At 48.2% G+C, this 20,473-nt stretch overlaps 1 protein-coding gene across 1 annotated transcript; it reads left to right on the top strand.

The window, feature by feature from the left end:
- Positions 1–66: 66 nt before the first annotated feature.
- Positions 67–16,348, top strand: LOC308146200 (USP6 N-terminal-like protein). The gene is made up of 14 exons (XM_080517902.1): positions 67–175; positions 3,654–3,727; positions 5,644–5,723; positions 6,599–6,638; positions 7,321–7,401; positions 7,515–7,622; positions 8,349–8,458; positions 8,660–8,708; positions 8,928–9,048; positions 9,193–9,287; positions 10,142–10,207; positions 10,293–10,392; positions 10,465–10,617; positions 13,386–16,348. The coding sequence occupies exons 1-14, from the start codon at positions 127–129 to the stop codon at positions 15,005–15,007; spliced, it is 2,748 nt and encodes a 915-aa protein (XP_080374028.1). The 5' UTR covers positions 67–126; the 3' UTR covers positions 15,008–16,348.
- The last annotated feature ends 4,125 nt before the right edge of the window (positions 16,349–20,473 follow it).

The raw sequence follows: 20,473 nt of genomic DNA, 5'->3' as shown, positions 1-20,473 counted from the left end.
CCTCTGTCGGTGTCGGTCTGAGCGTCGTGCACCGTTGTGCAGCCGGGCGATCAAGCTCCAGTCATGATGGGATGAGGTAGTTGGACTTTCTCTCTTTGTGTTCGATCTCAGCTGAAAAAGTCACTGATGAGGACAAAGGCTCACCTGGACGATCCACTGGATGGGTTTAAAAGAGGTAAGACAACTTTGTGTAACGTCACGGTGGCCCAGTAGGATTCTGTACCGTCTGGTGGAGCAGTGGGATTCTGTAACGTCACGGTGGAGCAGTGGGATTCTGTACCGTCTGGACGAACAGTGGGATTCTGTAACGTCTGGTGGAGCAGTAAGATTCTGTACCGTCTGGTGGACCAGTAAGATTCTGTAACGTCTGGTGGAACAGTGGGATTCTGTAACGTCTGGTGGAGCAGTGGGATTCTGTAACGTCTGGTGGAGCAGTGGGATTCTGTAACGTCACGGTGGCCCAGTAGGATTCTGTACCGTCTGGTGGAGCAGTGGGATTCTGTACCGTCTGGACGAACAGTGGGATTCTGTAACGTCTGGTGGAGCAGTAAGATTCTGTACCGTCTGGTGGACCAGTAAGATTCTGTAACGTCTGGTGGAACAGTGGGATTCTGTAACTTCACGGTGGGGTGGACATTGAGGGAGAAGGGTGGATTAAAGCCCATTCTATCTCCCTCGCTATGATCGTCCCTCTTCCCCAATCTCTGCAAACTGGATCTAGAGCTGAGGCTCGGCTCATGGTTGCCGGAGGTCCGAGAGAAGGTCCAGGCCAGACAGACGCGGTTTGAGCTGGAAGTAAGGAAGTTGCAGATTGAGGCCGACACGGCTGTGAAGATCCGTCAGCTGGAGCTCGAAGCTCAAGCTCGGTTGCCGACCACCTCTGGAATCAGCTCACCTTCCACCACCGTACCAGTTGCTGCTTTCGATGTTGGTGAAAACGTCACTATGGTACCAAATGTTCGTGAAGTAGATTCATATTTTGTGGCATTTGAACGTGTCTTATTCTGTGATTGCTGAAAGAAACCACGCAATCCTGTGACACAAACGACTGTTAAATCCAGTCCCAAAGAAAGTAGGGAGTGTGATTAGTGCCACATTCTTTGGAAACGGGTACAGAGTGGGATGTGGGGGGTCCCTTTTGTGTTGTTTGCTGCACGTGGAGCTGTGCAGAGTTCGCGGGTTCAGTTCCGCGCAGCTAGTTTTCGGTCACACTCCCAGAGGACCCCCCGAAGGCATCGGAGTTTCTTGCTCCCGGATTTGCATAAACAGAGTGCGTCAAAGTATGTATGTGAGTTCCGTGAACGGGTGGACTGCGCTAATGCCCTGGCGAGAGAGGCTCTGGTTAGCCCTCAAGCCACTAGGAAACTCCTCTATGATCAGTTCTCTGTTAAAAGGGAGTTTCAGATTGGTGATAAGGTCCTTGTTTTGCTCCCTGTAACTGGATCTGCGCTCTCTGCTAAGTACGCAGGTCCATATGAGATTCTTGACCGGCCCAGCCGAACCCTAACCCTATTAAACAGCATCATTATCATCATCACCATCCTGTCAAACGGACCTTCATGAAACAAAAGACAGGCTGAGAAAACAATTCTTCCTTTTTACACATACGTAGGTACCCAAACCAAAAGAAACCCAATCGGCTCTTAAAGAGCAGCTACTGCCAGAGTCTGTTGACAGAAAAATCACAGCAAGCTCTGGAATCACAAACACACACGAGAAAGGGGATTACAGCACAGAATTTCCAAGACAAATAACCCATAAACCGAGGTGAGCTGAGTCACAAAGCAGCCGGTGCACCAGCCGTCTGGACTGATGCTTCTTCTGGCGTTTAAGATCTTCAGACCAGCTCCTCTGGACGCCGAGCCAATAGCAAGGAGGCTGTGCAGACCAGTCCGCATACCACATGACATCATGGCCTCTGTCAGGCCTCCATCAGGCCTCCATCAGGCCTCCATCAGGTCTCCATCAGGCCTCCATCAGGCCTCCATCATGTCCCTTTGAGCAATAAAAAGCTTTAGCCTGAAAAAGGTTTAGCTTGAATCAGACCTCAGTGGAATATTGACATGTTGGTAAGATTCAGTAGAGCTCAGTACAGTTCAGTAGAATCCAGTACAGTTCAATAGAGTTCAGTAGAGCGCAGTACAGTTCAGTGGAGCTCAGTAGAGTTCAGTACAGTTCAGTAGAATCCAGTACAGTTCAATAGAGTTCAGTAGAGCGCAGTAGAGTTCAGTAGAGCTCAGTACAGTTCAGTAGAATCCAGTACAGTTCAATAGAGTTCAGTAGAGCGCAGTACAGTTCAGTGGAGCTCAGTAGAGTTCAGTACAGTTCAGTAGAGCTCAGTGGAGCTCAATAGAGTTCAGTACAGTTAAGTAGAGTTCAGTAGAGCTTAGTAGACTTCAGTAGAGCTCAGTAGAGTTCAGTAGAGTGCAGTAGAGTTCAGTAGAGCTTAGTAGACTTCAGTAGAGCTCAGTACAGTTCAGTAGAGCTCAGTACAGTACAGAGTTAAACATTAAATCCTCACAGTTCACTTTCTTCTGGGAGCTTGAAATCCTGGGAGGAAAAAACTTCACTGGTTTTATTTATTTGCCCCGGTTTGCCCTCTTGTGTACAGAAACCCCCCCCCCACCACCGCCGTGTGTGTGTGTGTGTGTGTGTGTGTGTGTGTGTGTGTGTGTGTGTGTGTGTGTGTGTGTGTGTGTGTGTGTGTGTGTGTGTGTGTGTGTGTGTGTGTGTGTGTGTGTGTGTGTGTGTGTGTGTTGGCAGCCCACAGTGACATGCCTTCAAATACACACCATGCTGTCATAAAGATGGCCACCGGCTAAATAAGAAGTGTTTGTTCGAGGCTCCCACAGGAGCCGGAGACGCCTGCAGTCGTGACGAAGGGCTGAAGAAGTATCAACGTCTCGTCTTTGCTTTGGAAAATTCAAACAGTTTGTTAGATGAAGTATTAACATGAAAATATGGCGGGTATGTCACGATTTTGTCAGCAATTTTCATCATCATGCAGCCACATGATAGGGTGTGTGTGTGTGTGTGTGTGTGTGTGTGTGTGTGTGTGTGTGTGTGTGTGTGTGCGCGCGCGCGCGTGTGCGTGTGTGTGTGTGTTGTTTGCTTTCAGCCTTTCACCGTTTGAGCGACTGAGGGAGTGTGTTCCTGGAATTTAATATAGCCACACACACACACACACACACACACACACACACACACACACACACACACACACACACACACACACACACACACACACACACACACACACAGAACAGTGTGAAGGTCTTCATCCAGATAGAACCCTTTTATTGTGACAGGTTGAGGTCAGACTGACACGCCAGTCAAGTTCCTGCTGGACTCTCTCTACTTAAAGAGTGTGTGTGTGTGTGTGTGTGTGTGTGTGTGTGTGTGTGTGTGTGTGTGTGTGTGTGTGTGTGTGTGTGTGTGTGTGTGTGTGTGTGTGTGTGTGTGTGTGTCTGAAGTGACAACACTTTGTTGTGAGAAAACAGGATTCCTTCCATGAAGTAACTTTCTGGGCGGCGCAGTGCAACAGTGGTTTGCACTGCTGCCTCACGATGACGTCGCTCAGTGTGACTCCAGCCTTCACTCATCACCTCTCTCTCTCTCTCTTTCTCTCTTTCTCTCTCTCTCTCTCCCTCCAGCGTCTGATACCGAGCGGGAGGCGGCACTGAAACTGGACCAGGAGCGGGCGGAGATCGTCGCTAAATACGACAAGGTGAGTTCAATCTACAAACCAGGTGGTGGTGAAGTGGTGAGGTCCTGTAGTAAAGTGGTGAGGTCCTGTAGTAAAGTGGTGAGGTCCTGTAGTAAAGTGAAGTTTTTTTTGTGTGTGTTTATGTGTATTTGACCTTTACTTTGATGTCAACATCAGTAATGCGCGTCAAAACAACAGATAAATTCAGTTTCTACACACACACACACACACACACACACACACACACACACACACACACACACACACACACACACACACACACTGTGTATTGTTCCTTTACTGCAATTTATAACTCAGTCTTTTTTTTTTTAAACTAATTTGTTGCTCATGCTCCTTATATTGAGAAGCAACTTATATCTCATACCAGTCCATACCATCTGTAACCACTAGATGTCACTGTATGACAACAGGAAGCTGCTACTATACCACAGAAAAACCTCCTTTACCTTCTGGAACGGACTGACGGAGGAAGAAAACGGTCCAGAGGCTGGACACTGGTCTTAAAGGGCCAGGCTTGGACGAACATTATCAACGAAATGTTTTTTTTCATTTAAGTGACACATTATTTTAAATCGACTTCGACCAGCGTGACTTATATTCTCGACAATACGGTAGTGTGCCGTCCGAAGGTGTGTGGGTTGTCAAACGGTTTCCTGAAGTTACTTAAATCAATTTTCTGCGCCGAGGGTCGGGGGAGGGAGTCGCGTTTGATTCCATGTTGATGGGTTGCTGGTGGACCACAGCTCTGAACTGCCATCATGCACACAGCGTTTCCATAGTGCTAATGCTAACTGATGCTAATCACAGCTACTGAAGACGAAGGCGAATGCTGATGTTCCTCACATCTTAATGATGTTCTCCTCCTCTGGTGAAGTTGAGACATTTTTTTTCTGAACACGAGAATTTTCCCCATAGTGCAGAATAATCCACTGTGGTTTGTAGACCTGATTCATTTCAAGCAGATGTCAGTAAAGAGGCCATGTGTTGGGAACAGTTTGTCTGAAACACAACGAGAAATCCTCCATAGTTCAATAAGAAATCCTCCATAGTTCAATAAGAAATCCTCCATAGTTCAATAAGAAATCCTCTATAGTTCAATAAGAAATCCTCCATAGTTCAATAAGAAATCCTCCATAGTTCAATAAGAAATCCTCCATAGTTCAATAAGAAATCCTCCATAGTTCAATAAGAAATCCTCTATAGTTCAATAAGAAATCCTCTATAGTTCAATACGAAATCCTCCATAGTTCAATAAGAAATCCTCCATAGTTCAATAAGAAATCCTCCATAGTTCAATAAGAAATCCTCTATAGTTCAATAAGAAATCCTCTATAGTTCAATACGAAATCCTCCATAGTTCAATAAGAAATCCTCCATAGTTCAATAAGAAATCCTCCATAGTTCAATAAGAAATCCTCCATAGTTCAATAAGAAATCCTCTATAGTTCAATAAGAAATCCTCTATAGTTCAATACGAAATCCTCCATAGTTCAATAAGAAATCCTCTATAGTTCAATACGAAATCCTCCATAATTCAATAAGAAATCCTCCATAGTTCAATAAGAAATCCTCCATAGTTCAATAAGAAATCCTCTATAGTTCAATACGAAATCCTCCATAGTTCAATAAGAAATCCTCCATAGTTCAATAAGAAATCCTCCATAGTTCAATAAGAAATCCTCCATAGTTCAATAAGAAATCCTCTATAGTTCAATAAGAAATCCTCTATAGTTCAATACGAAATCCTCCATAGTTCAATAAGAAATCCTCCATAGTTCAATAAGAAATCCTCCATAGTTCACTAAGAAATCCTCTATGGTTCAATAAGAAATCCTCCATAGTCCCAGATCGATAGTCTTTTTTCATTCTTGGGTCTCAGGCTCCTGGTTGACTGTCCCCCTCTGGTCTGGTTCCAGGGTAAAGATGCCACCGTGGAGCCGTGGGAGGACACCAACTTCCACCTGTACAAAGCCGTGGACCGCTTCGGCTTCGTCCAGTAAGACTCCGTACATCAGCACATGACTGCCGTCGGTAGGAAGACCAGCGGGAGCAGTGGAGGGGTTGGGAAGACCAGCGGGAGCAGTGGAGGGGTTGGGAAGACCAGCGGGAGCAGTGGAGGGGTTGGGAAGACCACCAGCAAGGACACAACTAGACGAGTGTCTGTGATCAAGACAAGACAGGTAAGAAAAGACAGTTGCAATACAGTTATATTCTTAGCACTGTATTGCACTGTCTTTTCTTACCTGTCTTGTCTTGTCTGTATGTCCTGTGGTGCACGGTGGCTCTGCGGGAGCACCCCCCAATTTTCGTTGTACTCCCCGGTACCATGACAAATAAAGCTATCTATCTATCTATCTATCAGGTTTTATATAGAAACAGGAAGTAGAGCGGTTCGCCACAATCACAGGGCAATCGGTGTTATCATGGAGCGCTAATGTCCAGGAAAGAAACCAGGGGAGGCATCGGTTACTGACAGGAGGGGGGCAGGACCAGGTCCAGGACTCAGGTCCAGGACTCAGACCAGCACCTGGAAAGGAAAGCAGAACCTGTCCAGGGTCCTGCTGGCAGAATCTGAGCAGAGCGTCCTGGATCCTCCAGAATAAGAGCAGCTGCTTGTCCTCCTCAAGGACTCTGACTTTGACTTTGCAGTGAAGAAAGTTACTCCAAAGAGAGCTGATCATGACCCCGCCCTGTGACCTCTGGAGACCCCCCAGGGGGTCGCCGTCCCAGGTCGGGCACCACCTCCACCGCAGGGACTCCTGATTGAACCCGCTGATGATTCCACTATCTGCCACTTCCTGTTTGTGGCGCCGTGGTAATCCGTCGTCCCCACAGACCGACGTGTTCATCGTCTGCTTTGTCTCCCCGCAGCGAGAACGAACTTCCATCCTACGACCTGGTGGAGGAGAAGGTGAGCGTGTTAACAGGAAGTAAACGCCAACCCACTTCCTGTTTCCTCCAAACTGAACATCAGTCAGAATTCACATTAATCCGCGGAAACGTTTCAGCCTGAGACCTTTGAAGCTTTTACACCGTGTGTGAGGCGCGTTCATCCAACACATGAACTGTACTGCCCCCTGCTGGACTGCCAGATTAATGCTATGACAGTAGAAGCTGCGTTTTTTTTATCTAGTTTTTAATTGTGGTAATTATGGAAAACGTCACATTTCATGTCATTAATTCATTTTATGGATGATAAAATTCATCAATAGTGCAAAATGATAAATATGTAAAGTAATCCAGATTAAATCTGAAATACATCTTTGAAACAGAGAAAGTGAAAAGTTCAGATGAAAAAGAAAAAAAAAGTCACATTTGGTGTAATTGATATTTTCAGGCACTTTATTCCTGATTGTCAAGTGAAAAATAAAAGCAAAAAGTCTTCAAATATTCCAGTTAAATGAACAAACGAAGCAAACTTTAGTTTTTTTCAGTTTGTGTGTAATAAATGTGAACTATTGAGAGTTTTCACTGCGTGACGGTGGAGAAAGAATCTTAATGATGTTGAAGTGTTACCGGGACGAGTATGTGTGTGTGTGTGTGGAGGAGTGTGTGTCGCGTTGACGGGAGTGTGTGTGTGTGTTGTGTTCCAGCTGAAACACACGGAGGTGGAGCGGACGTCCAAGTGGCTGAAGATGATGAAGAGTTGGGACAAATACAAGAACAGTGACAAGGTGAGAGAGAGAGAGAGAGAGAGAGAGAGACAGAGACAGAGACAGAGAGAGAGAGAGAGAGAGAGAGCATACATATTTAATGTCTGAATTTAATATGTTGTGTGTGTGAGCAGCTGACGAGGAGGATCTATAAGGGGATTCCCCTGCAGCTCCGAGGGGAGGTGTGGTGCCTCCTGCTGGACGTTCCGCGGATCAAAGAGGAGAAGAAAGACTTCTACGAGGTGAGAACGGCTGGAGGTGGAGGAGGAGGAGGAGGTGGAGGAGAAGAAGTGCTCCCCCTCTCCTCCACCTCTGCACCGCCACAAACTTCACTTTGCAAACGTGGTTTCTCCATTTCACTGGGGTTTCTTTTGCGCGGCGGTGTGGTTAGTGTACCAGTGGAGGATGTACTGTACCTTTAAGGAGGATGTACTGTACCTTTAAGGTGGATGTGCTGTACCTTTAAGGTGGATGTACTGTACCTTTAAGGAGGATGTACTGTACCTTTAAGGTGGATGTACTGTACCTTTAAGGAGGATGTACTGTACCTTTAAGGAGGATGTACTGTACCTTTAAGGTGGATGTACTGTACCTTTAAGGCCAAACAATGTGACTCTTCAGACAATCTTCTTCATTTTGTCTTCTGAGTTCATTTCAGTTTTTTGTTTATTTGGACATCAGTAGTGAACAATTCACTGGTCAGTGGTGAACAATGTCAAACGTCTTAATATCATTGTGTCTTCATGTCTTGCGTCTTCATGTCTTGGTGTCTTTATCTCATGGTGTCTTAATGTCTTGGTGTCTTTATCTCATGGTGTCTTAATCTCATGGTGTCTTTATCTCATGGTGTCTTAATCTCATGGTGTCTTAATGTCATGGTGTCTTCATGTCTTCATGTCTTAATGTCTTGGTGTCTTAATGTCATGGTGTCTTCATGTCTTAATGTCTTGGTGTCTTGGTGGTCTCAGAAGCTGAAGGCTCGGGCTCGAGGACTGTCTCCTGACGTGCGACAGATCGACCTGGACGTGAACCGGACCTACCGAGACCACATCATGTTCAGGAACCGCTACGACGTCAAGTAGGGTCCGCCACGACACAACGCCGAGAACCCGTCCAACACACACCACTGACCTCTGTGTGTGTGTGTGTGTGTGTGTGTGTGTGTGTGTGTGTGTGTGTGTGTGTGTGTGTGTGTGTGTGTGTGTGTGTGTGTGTGTGTGTGTGTGTGTGTGTGTGTGTGTGTGTGTGTGTGTGTGTGTGTGTGTGTGTGTGTGTGCAGGCAGCAGGCTCTCTTCCATGTCCTCACAGCGTACTCCATGTACAACACGGTGAGTCCTTCGCGAAACCCGACAAACACGTTTCTCTACGAGTTTCTGTGAACTGGCGAGTCGTGACTCGTTGAATCATCGACTCGTTGAATCGTTGACTAGTGACTCACTGGCAAGAAGAACCAATATTAGTTGTACTAAAGGAGTGGTGGTTGGACCGCTGCAGTCGTATTGAAGTAGTTCTAGTTAAGTAGTTATAATAATACTGTGTGTGTGCAGGAGGTGGGATACTGTCAGGGGATGAGTCAGATCACGGCTCTACTGTTGATCTACATGAATGAGGAAGACGCCTTCTGGGCTCTGGTGCGGCTGCTGTCGGGGCAGAAACACGCCATGCACGGTAAGGCCACCCTGTGGGACGCCACCGGGGTGTTCTCTTGTACACGTTGAAGTGCTTTAATAGAAGTAAAGTTAAAGTGTTGTCAAGTCTCCCGATCGACGATGAATCAAACTGAAGCTGAGCAAAGACTCTGATCTGCTCCAGGATTCTTCGTTCCCGGGTTCCCCAAGCTGATCCGGTTCCAGGAGCACCACGACCGCATCCTCATGAAGACCATGCCCAAGCTGAAGCGCCACCTGGTGAGACTCTGTACTGGTACTCTCTGTACTGGTACTCTGTACTGGTACTCTCTGTAGTGAGTCTTATACTCTCTGTGTTGATACTCTGTACTGGGTTGAGTGATGGTCTGGTTATAAAATAGAAACACTCTCCGTACATATTTCACATGTTTCAGTCCATCTTTGAACATTGAAAGATATAATCCAGTGTGAGTGGTGTTTAGATTATCAACATGCTGGATTAGCATGTTGGATGAGTTACCAAGGAATCCAGTGAATTCCAACCAGTTTATGTTGTTTAGACTTGTTGGCTATTTTAATTGGTTGGTTGTTTCATTAGTTAAGTGGTTGGTTGGTTGGTGGGTTGGTTCGGTGGATCGGTGGGTTGGTTGGTTGGCTGGTTGGTTCGGTGGGTTGGTTGATTGGTTCAGTGGGTTGGTTGGTTGGTGGGTTGGTTCGGTGGGTTGGTTGGTTGTTGGGTTGGTTGGTTGGTGGGTGGGTTGGTGGGTTGGTTAGTGGGTTGGTTGGTTCGGTGGGTTGGTTGGTTGGTGGGTGGGTTGGTGGGTTGGTTAGTGGGTTGGTTGGTTGTTGGGTTGTTTGGTGGGTTGGTGGGTTGGTGGTCTGGTTGGTTGGTTGGTCGGTTGGTTTTTGGATTGGTGGGTTGGTGGGTTGGTGGGTTGGTGGGTTGGTTGATTGGCACTGGATCTGATCTGCAGTAGAAGCTGACGCGACCTGAGGACTAGGTCTGGGTCTGGGTCTAGGTCTGGGTCTGGGTTAGGTCTGGGTCTAGGTCTGGGTCTGGGTCTAGGTCTAGGTCTGGGTCTGGGTCTGGGTCTGGGTCTGGGTCTGGGTCTCACCAGCTGATGTCCTTGCAGGACAACCAGGAGGTGTTTACGAGTCTCTACACCATGAAGTGGTTCTTCCAGTGCTTCCTGGACAGAGTGAGTCCACCTGCATCAACACTGTGGTCACGTGACTCCGGGACTCGTCCTGCGATCTGATTGGCTGGTTTGTGTTTGTGCTCAGACTCCCTTCACCCTCACGCTCCGGATCTGGGACATCTACATCCTGGAGGGGGAGCGGCTGCTGCCCGCCATGTCCTACACCATCCTCAGGCTGCACAAGAGTAAGACTGCGCCCCCGTGAGGCCCGGAGGGGCGTCGACCGCAGCGTTCACGGCGTGCGTGTGTCGTTCCAGAGCACCTGATGAAGCTCGCCATGGAGGAGCTGGTGGACTTCCTGCAGGTGGCGCTGTCCAAGAACTTCTACCTGGACGACGACGTGGTGATCGAACAGCTGCAGGCGTCCATGAGCGAGCTGAGGAGGGCCAAGCTGGAGCTGCCGGCGCCAGGTACACACACACACACACGCGCACACACACACACACACACACACACACACACACACACACACACACACACACACACACACACACACACACACGCACACACACACACACACACACACACACACCAAGACACCATGACATTAAGACACCATGACATTAAGACATTAAAACACCAAGACAATAAGACATTAAGACATCAAGACATTAAGACACCATGACATTAAGACATGAAGACATGAAGACACCAAGACATTAAGACACCAAGACAATAATACATTAAGACATGAAGACACCACAACATCAAGACACCATGACGTTAAGACACCATGACGTTAAGACATAAAGACGCAAAGACATTAAGATGTTTGACAAATGTCACATCTGTGACATTACATACTGTCACTTACACAAGCTCAACATGTGAAGTACAGTTGAGTGCTGCTGGCAAGACAGTGAAGCTGGTGTCAAATTACAGCTCGTCAGTCGCTTCGCCATCGGGGGGCGCAATGCTGCTGTTTGGTTACGTACCGACATCGTATATCGACCGTCTGGTCGATAAAAAAAACTGTTCAACAAAACAAGGGCTCTGTGCTGCTCAAAGGTTTTTATCAGAATTATTTGTTGACGTATTGGACCTGTTATACCAAACTTCACCGCACGATGGTGTTGTGAGTCACGTTAATTTCCTACGAAAAAGAGAAGCAGAGACGTGAACGTGTGAGGAAAACCACTTCCTGTTCTCACGGTCGTGTTTTGTTGACAGTGGAAAACCGCTCCCATGCGACCCGCCGGGACGTTTCTCCCTTGATCGCCGTTTGTTGCCGTGGGACTTTGGGGGCTGTGTTTGTGTAGCAGAGTTGTGTTGCTCTAATCTCTGTCCTCATTAATCTGCCTTCTCTCCTCCTCTCCTCTCGAACAATGTTAAGCCAACAACAACAAAAGTGTGGCCGTGAGTGGCGGCCATATTCCCTCCTACAACAGTAACCGGTGGGCTATGGTGACTGGTCTCCTCCTCCATGTCTCATCCGTCCAGTCAGTCGGTCGTCCTGTCTGTCTCCTGTCTGTCCAGCAACACCCCCCCCCCCCCCCCCCATGACCCCCCCCCCCCCCATGATACACCCCTAAAGGCCTCCCAATTCTACCCCCCTCTAAAGACCTCCCATGATACCCCTCCCGCCATGATACCCCTCCCGCCATGATACCCCCCCTAATCCCCCCCCAAGACCCCGGTGCTTCATCGCTTCAGTCCTGTAAAGGCCGGCTCTCTTCTTCTCATCTTTTCTATTTTTCTCCTCTGAAGTATAAACCCTGGGTGTGTCAGTGTCCGTGCGCCCTCTGGTGGTGGGATGAAGGCAGTGTTAGAGGTTTCTCATGTTTTTCCTTGAAAAGTTGTGGGGTTTTATTTTTTTTTTAACCTGTGTGTTAAGTCTCTTTCAGGTTTGTAATTTAGTTTTGTTTGTCATTCTTCAGCCACATTTTTTTATAAAGCAAGATACAATATAATAATGTTAGAATTTCCACCATTTTAAATAAATTCAATACAGGTCACAATTTCGTGATTTGGGCCATTTAAATCATAACAAAGCCAATAACGTTGTAAAATGGACCATTTAACAACCTGTGTGTCTGTTCTGAACTCTGATTGGCCAGATGTATGATGTCACTCCTGGCAGCGTTGCACTGTGTGGGGGAGGGGGGTTTCCCCCAGCGTCCCATGCATCTCTGGCAGTACTTAGTTACTTTCACGGTGCGTGCAGCACTTCCTGATTCATACTCCGCCCCTTTTATGTGACATCACTGCTGAGTGACGGTGGTTAGCACCGTCGCCTCACAGAGAGGAGGTCGAGGGTTTCGAGGCCCTCGTGATGTGAAACTATATTATAAAATCCACTCTGGATGTGTGGATGCGTTCAACGGTTCTCGGAGCCTTCAAGACAGCGACCGGGGCTTAAATGACCCACCAGGGAAGAACACAGCTCAGTGGAGTCCTCCGACATTGTGAAGGACCCAGTACCCTTCACGGCACTTCCTGTTCCTGCAGCCGACACCTCCGGACACTGACGATCACCTCCTGCGGAATCTGCAGATTACATTATATTTCATATATTTGCTTCAGCATCTGTCCATTAAAACGTGGTTTAATTTAAAAAGTACTGGGAATTTCCGGGGGGGTTGATTCCCTGTGAATCTGCCTGTTCACCTTTTGGTTTTATTTTGAAAGAACAGAAAAAGTCAGGCATTTGTTAAGCCATTTATCGCTCATGGAGTTGTGGTTTTATTGTGAAAGTACAGGAAATCTGGTGTGAAGTCATAAAAGCGCTTCCTCAATATTTGTGGGCGTTGACAAGTGTTTCTTTTACTTTGAAAGTACAGGAACTTGAACATGCTCTTTGCATGTGCCCATCTTCAATACCCTGTTTTATTTTGAAAGATTGGTTAACGATCTTTGTCAGTAGATTTTAAGTATCGTCCCCCAATGATTACAAAGGCCGGTGAAGCGAGGCAGTCTGGGAAACGACACTGATTCCAGCATCCAGCCTGTTTTTTTTTTTTCCGATGTGTCCTCTGTCCGTCGTCCTCTGTGGATCTGTGTGCTCTTGAGTGTAACTCCTTTATTTTGACGTCTCTCTGGCGGTGTCGTTGTTGCATGACTTCATGTCCCCGTTGTGACTCATCGATGTGACTCAGCGCCACCGTGTGTCCGACCATCAAAGTTCACCCCGGTTTTCGGAGCCTCGTCTCAACCCGTGTCTTCTGTTCTGGTCTCGCAGGTAAAGAGGACGAGTTTCCCAGAAAGCCTCTCGGGCAGCTTCCTCCGGACCGGGCGGCGGCGGTGACGAACCACGTGGGCAACGGCGAGAGCCACGCGGAGCCGGCTGAGCCCCCCCGGGACCCCAGTCCGGTACCGGACCGCCACAGGGACGGCCGGCCCCCGAGCCGGTCGCGACGAGACTCGCTGGAGAAATCAGTCCGCCACCATAAGGCGGACATCAGGGACTCTCACTCCAGGGGGTCGGGCGAGATCCCCAATGAGCCGCGGAGGCCGTCCGCCGTCGCCACACCCGATAGAAGAGCGTCCCCCCCGTTGGCCCCCACTCCGACGCCCCAGACGACCACGGTGGACAAGGGGAAGCCCCAGAGCCACGCCATCGCCAACCACAACTCCAACGCGGCTTCCAGCACTCGCAAGGAAATAACGCCGCGCTGGTACAAACCGTCGGAGACGAGGCTGGAAGCGGTCAAGGCGGCGGCGGCTCGAGAGGTCCAGCTGAGCCGGGCGGGGTCCCCCGCCCCCTCCAGCCCGGACGACGGCGCTCTCCCCCACCGACGGCCTCACTCGCAGGGATTCGCCCCCGGCGCCGACCGAGGCTCCAACGCCTCCCAGTACGACAACGTCCCAGGACTGCCGGAACCGGAGTTCCAGATCCTGGAGCTGGACAGACCTCCGTCCAGAATGCGGACCCCCCGCAGCGACACCCCGTTCGGGGGGTCAGCCCTGCATCAGGGCAGCCCCGGGAGGGGGGGCAGCCCCGGGAGGGGACCCAGCCACATGGGGAGCGCCGTCTCCATGGCCCCCGGGCCGAGGACGACCAAACAGCCCGTTCCTCCTCAGCTGCTCCACAACAGTCCTTCTCGGGTCCCGGTCAGCTACAACCAAAGCCAGTACCCTCCACCGCCCCAGCACCACTCCCCCGCCAGAGCGACTACTGAGGTCCCCATCCTCCACCCCGCTTACAGCGTCAGCATGGACCACCGAGGAGAGGACCGCTTCTACCCCCCGCCGGCTCGGTTCGTCCCCCCCTCCTCTGTGGCTTACGGGGAGCGAGCGTACGCCACCACCCAGCGGCAGCCTGCCAGAATCTCCCCCGAGAAGGCTCTCATGAACAACTCCTTCGCCACCTACCGCAGACCGCCGCAACCCGGCACCGCCCAGAACCCCCGACCGGCCAGGCCCCCGCTGGAGCGCCCCCTGCTGCTGGAAAACCAGGGAACCTCCACCCCTATCTACCTGCAACAGTTCACCTCCGCCGCCCAGGCCTACGCCCCCGTCGACTACCGGTTTGAAGGGCATCCGCGAGGCGAGGGGAACCCGCCCCACCCGCCGGAGGGCCGGCCTCGGGGGGCGCCGGACCAGCTCCAGTGGGACCCGCAGGCGGAGCCTCCCCCCCAGTCCCCCGGCGGGGTGCCCCGCTCGCCCAGCTTCCTGCGAGCGCAGATGTCCCCCGTCCAGGAGTTCGAATTCCCACCGAACCCGGACGCTCTCCTCCACTATAGGACTCAGTACCAGGAGCAGCAGCCCGTCGTGAGGCAGCAGCTCCCCCAGCTGTTCGGAGGGCCACACTACAGGCACGCACAGGAGGCGTTCGCCCTGCAGGAGTCCATGCTGCTGTGACGAGGAACCAGGACCAGTCGCTGACACTGTGGAGAAGACCAGCAGGGGGCGCCGCTTCCCAACGTCGCACCAGCCTCTGTTTTTACCGATCACTTTAAGAGACGAAAACAAAGACTGAAGATTTTATTTTATTTTTGGATGTAAATCATTAACAAGAGGTGACAGAATATATAAATATCTATCTTTTGGAGTCCGACATGTACAGAGGATTTTTCTGTTAATATTCCCAGTTTTTGGCTGCAGGAGAGAAACGGAAAGAGCAAGACCCCAATTATTTTCCATCTTTATTTTTTTATATCTTAGTGCAGATATTGACAGCAGAGGGTGACTTATGACAGAAGTGATACTTCGTCCAGCGATAGATTTAGCCAGCAGCGCAAGTTTTGATCTCCATTTCAGTTATTTGTTGTTTTGAAGCTGCCGACACGTGGAAGTGTCGTCTCCGGTATCGTTCCTGAGTTTTAAAAGTTTTTGGTTGCATTTCAGCTCGTGGTGCGGCGGCACTGCAGTCGCATCTTCCTTTGTTTGGCGGACCATGATGTTAGCATTAGCGTTAGCATTAGCATCGCCCTGGTTCCTTCCTCAAAAAGCCATGAGGACTTTTTTTTTTTTTAGGATTCGGTGCAACGTTCTCCCCGGTTTATCAACAGGTTTAGCGTTGTTAGCTATTCACAATTAACAGGAGTTAAAAACTAAGCTAGGCTAAATTAGCTGTGTTATGGCTTTTATCTTGAGTATTTCTTTACTTACAGAAAATAATAATGAATTAGATAAATTCGTATTTCACTCTATTTTTGAGTTAAATCTAAAAATTCTAATAATAAAAAAAAAGTGATTTTATCTCTTAATTCTCATTAAATCCCGTCAATTCATGAACATTTGTTTTGAGATTATTTGAATGATAAAAGTTATTCAAGCCACTGAACCAAAAACCAAATTAAAGATTCCACATGCAAACAAGTGAACAAACGTTAAAAAAACTAAACAAAACAAAAAACAAAAACAAATCATTTTCGTCTCTTCGGAGTCGTTCCTCTTGAGGGCTACTCATAAACACGTGTTAATGTCACGTACTTGACCTTGTTTTAACGGCTGGACGTCAAATTACTGCGACTCCAGTTCAATGTGACCTGGTTTCAGTTCAATATGTGTTATTAGAATGATTCTCAACACTGTGGTGTTTACTACTGACACACACACACACACACACACGCAGTCGCACATTTCATCACGCAGCCACGCCGTTCTTCCGCTCTCAGTATTGACTTACTGTTCATTGCATTCCTTAATTTAACTTTCTGTTACTTTTTGGTTTTTGTAAAACAACTAATTTCGGATCGTTCTGATACTTTGCTTAATAAAAAAAAAAAAAAACGGTGGGTGAAAATGTGTGTGCTTTTATTTCGAAGGGTAATAAAGCCTGGTGGTTGGTCGATTCATTCAGAAAGCCACATTCAGACTTGGGCATGAAGACAATTCTTCATTTCTCCTCCGAGGACAAGAAGCAGATTTTACTCACAGGAAGTGATTTGAACTCCAGTTTTCTAAAAACTTTCCCCGAACCAGTTTAGTCAACGTTTAAACGGTTCAACCAAAACAGACCAAAGAAGGACTTTCCCAACAAGAGATCCATTTTCTATTTTCAGTAGTTGGTAAACTCCTTTTTCAAGAAGTAACTAATAATTGTGATGAACTACAAATTTAATAAACATGAACTTCTCTGGTCAAGGTGAATTATTTGGTTTTGTTGTAATTCCACTGGTGGCCACGAGGGGGCTCAGGGCTACAATACAAACTGGGAGAGAACACACCCCCTTTGCTTTCAGTGACGGGTGAAGTAACTCTGTTCTACTCATAATTGTGTGTAACTTGTAAAAGTCTGAACAAGGAGGAGTTCAATGAGCTCAGAGTGGAACTTTCTACTTCCTGTTCTGCGCTGGTCAAACACTTTCTCACACTGCAGCCTGTAACACACACACACACACACACACACACACACACACACACACACACCGATGTTTGTTGATCTTGGTTCCTGGGTGTCACTTCCTGTTCTGGTGGCACACGGCTCAGAGGTGAAAGGTCAACATCTGCCTGTTCTATTTCAGGATCTACAACGTAAATCCTGAACTTCCAGGAAGAGGATTGAGTTTATTGGTCAAGCTGTGGTTGTAAGTAATCTCCAGGAAATACTTCCACTGGTTCCCAGTCAGTGGAGTGAGGAGGCCCGCTGGGGGTTTCCCAGCCGCACTCCCCGAAAACGACTTGGAGCGATGCTGTACACCTGCCAGGCCTGTAGGTGGTGCTGGAGCGCTGCCACAGGAAGACGAACACAGTGAGACTCCTCCTACTGGAGGAATTCAACGTGGTTCATTAAAGTGACGAGCATCAGCAGCTTCTGCCGCTCCACCTGGACCAGGTCGTCCGCCATGTTGGTGATGACATCACGGAGAGGGAGGCGGGGTTATAGGATGGAGAGGTGGTGACATGAGAGGGAGGCGGGGTTATAGGATGGAGAGGTGGTGACATCATGAGAGGGAGGCGGGGTCATAGGATGGAGAGGTGGTGACATGAGAGGGAGGCGGGGTTATAGGATGGAGAGGTGGTGACATCATGAGAGGGAGGCGGGGTTATAGCTCGAGGTGGTGACATCATGAGAGGGAGGCGGGGTCATCCATCCACCATCATCTATCATCATCCTTCATCTATCATCATCCCTCCATCATCATCATCTATCATCATCCAGCCATCATCCCTCCATCATCATCATCCATCCCTCCATCATCCATCAATCTTCCCTCCATCATCATCTATCATCATCCCTCCATCATCATCATCCATCCATCTATCCATCAATCATTCCTCCATCATCCATCCATCATCCCTCCATCATCATCATCACCATCCCTCCATCATCCATCAATCTTCCCTCCATCATCATCATCATCATCCCTCCATCATCCATCAATCTTCCCTCCATCATCATCTATCATCATCCATCCATCATCCCTCCATCCCTCCTCCCATTATTCTCTGAATCTTATCTTTTCTTCTCTGACGTCACTTTATAAATTGTTCATATTTTGCTCAAAACTTTTTCGGTTGAATCTGCTTCCACTTCCGGTTCTGGGCTGAAACATATGGATCGTTCACAATAAAATGCAGATCCGGTGGCTTTACAAGATGTAGTTTTTTTTTATTTATTTTTTTGGCTTGATTGACAGCAGAAGAATTAATTTCGTGGAAGAATCTTCCCTTCGCGCTTTATTTTCTTTTGCCACCAGATTAATGACATTCCATCACATCTGCAGCGGCAGAAGTGTTAAAAGCTTCTGAAACCAAAACCCGCTCAGTGGCTTTAATCTGACCCACATCTTTACGCGCTGCTCATCATCTCTGGGACTTGAGCGTCTCTCCTCCGTGCGTCCCCCCCCCTACCACTGAAGCGCGCGCACGCGCGCGGCCCGAACGACACAGAGGTATTTCCTGCCTCTGCTCCTTCAGATTAAAAAAGCGCTGGTCCCGCGAAACGCCGCAGATTTAGAGATCAAACATCCAGAAGTGACGCTTTGACCCGCTGTCGTGCGCGAGGCTCCAGGTGAGTGTCGGACTCGTGTTTTCTTCTCCCTCATGTGTTTCACTGCGTCTTCATCCTCCTCTGACCTCGAGCGTTCGCTCCACGAATCCCAGCACAGTCCACCAGAGTCCCTTCGACAATCCTGCAATTCCTCATTTGTAAAGTTTCTCGCAAATTGTCAGAGGTAATCAATAAATTGATGCAAAATCTCGATCTTAAATTGACAGATGTTGTTATCGGCGTGATTAAAATCGACCCATTGTGTACATCTCTGTGAGACGCAAGCTACATTCTTGCTCCCCCCTCAGCGATCACTCAATGGAATCGGAGCGAAGCGATTCACGTGGGATATTTCAAAACGCAAAACATTCTCAATCATATCAATATTACCGGAGCACCCGAATTAAAGACACGACAGTGCTGGTTAAGAAGCACAACAAACATGGAGATAAGATGTGTCGGGGTGTGTGTACACGTGTGTAAAGTTTGAATTGGTTGATTTGTGAACGGGGTCCGGTGGAGCGTTGGTGGGACGCCGCTGCACCGCAGGACCTGCCGGAACCCGAAGAGACTCCACGTCGAACGAACCACAGATCCAGAGGCTGCTTCTGCAGGGAAACAGCTGGAAATCATCTGCTCTGAGTGTCGATATTATTAAGACCATTCAAGACGACGTAAATCGACGCTGCGTCGTCTCGCGCGCGCGCCCCAGTGACGTTTCCAAGGTTTCCTCTCACATTTATTCCATCCGTGCAAAAAAAAAAAAAAAAAAAATCTGTATTTTTGATGAATATGCCGTCACGTTTTTATTGCAATAAGAGTATTGTGTGTTTCCCCTGGTTGAGCTATATTCGATATTCGTCCCTAAATGTTGATGAGTGGATGTAAACAAAGTCAGCTGGTCGTTTTGACTCCGGCTTTTGTAAAACGTGTTTGTGCTGGCTGTGGAAGAAGACCATAATAAACCTTCTCACCTCTCAACTGGTACAAGTTTTGGAAATCTGATCTGAAGGAAAAACTACTCACCAAAGCCAGTCCATCTGCGAGGAAGGCAGACCTTCACAATAAGAGCCACTGGAGCTCAAAACGGGGTTGACATATATACAGTATATATATATAATGTAGAGTCGGATGAACACATGAAGTCGTTCCTCCAGTTTCTCTGTGGCTTCCGTCTGCAGGGAAACTGTCCAGTCACCAGAGACTGAAGATATTTTATTTCGGGGCTTATAGAAGTACAGGATAAAGATAATACTCTCTATTATCCCCGAAGTGGTTTCCAGGCTTCTACACATCCTGGCGACGGCTGATTTATTCCCATCAGACGTGATGGAGCCATAAAAACAAATAAAATATTCGCAAACAAGTACCTGTAAGTTTAAACTGGGGGCTCTGTTGGTTTTGAAAGTGGAACATGTGGCAGTTTTAGTTGTAAAATGTTGAAAAACATCGCGAGAGAATCACAATTTCGCCGCTTGTATTTCAATTGCGTACGCGGAATATTGTTTGTAGTACTATTTTCTGCCACATGATGGTACGTTGAGTCTACTGACTCCTTTTTCAACGCCCACAGAAGAAGTCGCAGCCCGTCTTCAGACGATAAAGCGGTTAGTGTCTGAGCACTTTGCGCCTAAAGTATAAAAATGGATGAAACTTTACAAAAGCAGAGTTTTTAAATTCCCCTACGGCAGCCGGGAATCGAACCGCGTCCCCTCGCTCAGGCCCGTCCTCGTCTCCCTCGAATGAAACGCTGACATTTGTCGGGAAAAGAAAAGCATTTCGTACTATTCTCTTCACTACTTGCTGCATCTGAGCGGACAGACACGAATCCGCATTTTCATTTATGCAGATTTGGAAAATTCCTCGTCACTTTACTGGAAGCGGTGTGG

This window comes from Blennius ocellaris (assembly GCF_963422515.1).
Source record: "Blennius ocellaris genome assembly, chromosome: 22".
Lineage (NCBI taxonomy): Eukaryota > Metazoa > Chordata > Actinopteri > Blenniiformes > Blenniidae > Blennius > Blennius ocellaris.
The sequence above is the reverse complement of the archived record's forward strand: the minus strand, read 5'-3'. Positions and strand labels throughout refer to the sequence as shown.